Source organism: Simochromis diagramma, unplaced genomic scaffold (assembly GCF_900408965.1).
Source record: "Simochromis diagramma unplaced genomic scaffold, fSimDia1.1 OVJJ01000302.1, whole genome shotgun sequence".
Lineage (NCBI taxonomy): Eukaryota > Metazoa > Chordata > Actinopteri > Cichliformes > Cichlidae > Simochromis > Simochromis diagramma.
The window spans coordinates 14,969,133-14,971,021 of record NW_024386792.1 but is presented as its reverse complement, the minus strand read 5'-3'; the positions used below and the strand labels follow the sequence as shown (position 1 = coordinate 14,971,021).

The 1,889-nt window shown below is 38.0% G+C and overlaps 1 protein-coding gene across 1 annotated transcript; it reads right to left on the bottom strand.

Moving 5' to 3' along the window:
• Positions 1-734: 734 nt before the first annotated feature.
• LOC120729251 (CD209 antigen-like protein A) lies at positions 735-1,557 on the bottom strand (the record flags this gene model as incomplete). The annotated part of the gene is made up of 3 exons (XM_040024792.1): positions 735-1,006; positions 1,160-1,260; positions 1,363-1,557. Coding segments are annotated over 3 exons (438 nt in total), but the record flags the coding sequence as incomplete, so codon positions are not given.
• Positions 1,558-1,889: the final 332 nt, after the last annotated feature.

Below are 1,889 nucleotides of genomic sequence, written 5' to 3'. Positions count from 1 at the left end.
AGTTCAGCTGGTGTCACAGCTCTCCATGCCTTTTTGCACCTTTTTCATGTGTTCAATACTTTTTCCGTGTCATTTTTCATTATTATACATGCTTGTAATAATGACTTGTATGGACTGGGTGGATTGTTACTGACATGGCAAGAATTTTATATAGGCAAGGCAAGTTTATTTGTATAGCACAATTCAACAACAAGGTGATTCAAAGTGCTTTACAGAGACATTAGAAACAAAAACAAATAAAAAGCATGATTTAAAATTGATTAAAACAAGCAAACTAACTAACTAACTAACTAATTAACAAACAAACAAACAAAACAGTATATAGAATCAAAACAGATAAAATCAGAACAGTAGATAAAATCAGTAGTTAAAATGTAAGTTCTGAATTTAAGCTTAAGTGTGGATTTGGTGCTTTATTTAAATGCAGCTGAGAATAGGTGAGTCTTCAACCTGGATTTAAATAAACTGAGTGTTTCAGCTGATCTGAGGCTTTCTGGGAGTTTGTTCCAGATATAAGGAGCATAAAAGCTGAATGCAGCTTCTCCGTGTCTGGTTCTGACTCTGGGAACTGATAAAAGACCGGATCCAGATGACCTGAGGGATCTGGAAGGTTCATACTGGGTCAGGAGGTCACTGATGTATTTTGGTCCTAAACCATTCAGAGCTTTATAGACTAGCATCAGAACTTTAAAGTCTGATGCTGGTCTATAAATATAATAGAATGCCTTTAGAAATATGTTTACTCAGAAAATTGGTGACTTATTTTACTCGCTGTAAGTGTCCACTGCTTTCTGGTCAGCTTCATTTCAGAAGTTGATCTCATGGCTCTGTGTTCTGCAGTATTTGTTGGGCGTGGATGTTAAATTATGGAGAAACTCTCTTCTCACATATCCAGAATTTTGCACTGGAACATGGTGCATCATTCAAGCTGTTTTCTGAGTTGTAAGTTTTTATCTCTCCACAGTTTTCATTTCTGCCACCATTTGGTTCCCCACTATTCCAGTAGCTGAAATACAGATAAAATTATAAGAGTTAAACTCAACAGGTCAGTCAGTCTTTGGTTTTTAGTAACAAGATATTAACCAAATAATTTTGTTAATGTACTTGATGACATAAAAAGACTTTATGGACAAGAAAGAGATAAAATTTTTATTTCAACCTTGTAGTCATTTGAGTCCCATCCACCCATTTCCATATCCCCTCTGTCTCTGAGTCAGTCAGTCCAATCCACAAATGCTTCTTGAACTTGTTCACAAAGTTCTTTATTTAGAAAGAGAAAAATTAAATGTACACATTCAGAACTTAAAGTGATGTATCATCATCCTTTCTTCTGCACACATCTATGCTTGCACACACACAAACCTGTTCTTCTCGGCTGTTGATGATCATCAGGTCTGAACCTTTTTTAAGGCAGTCTCGTCTACTTTCTTCCCAGGATTTCTGCTCTGAAGAAACTTCGTACAAACTATCACTGAAGGCCACCCAGTTTTCTTGGCATGTGTTCAGAGGCAGATTGGCAGTCTGACACAGGGCTAACACACAGACAGACAACCATTTTCAACTACATTTACACCTATGGGGAATTTTGAATGATCATAACCCACTAGAGAATGAGTGAAACAATGCAAACATAGGGAGAACATGCAAACTCCACACACACCACACAAACCCAGGATTCCTGCCTCACCATGCTTTTTAAAAAGCTACATTTGTTAAAGTGTTAGAGAGACAAAAATGTTGACAGAGATAAATGCACGATCGTGGCTCAAGAGTTGGCAGTTTGTCTTGTAATTGGAAGGTTGTTGGTTCTAGCCCCGGCTCCGACAGTCCTGGTCAATGTGTCCTTGGGCATGACACTTCACCCGTTGCCTACTGGTGGCGCCAGTATC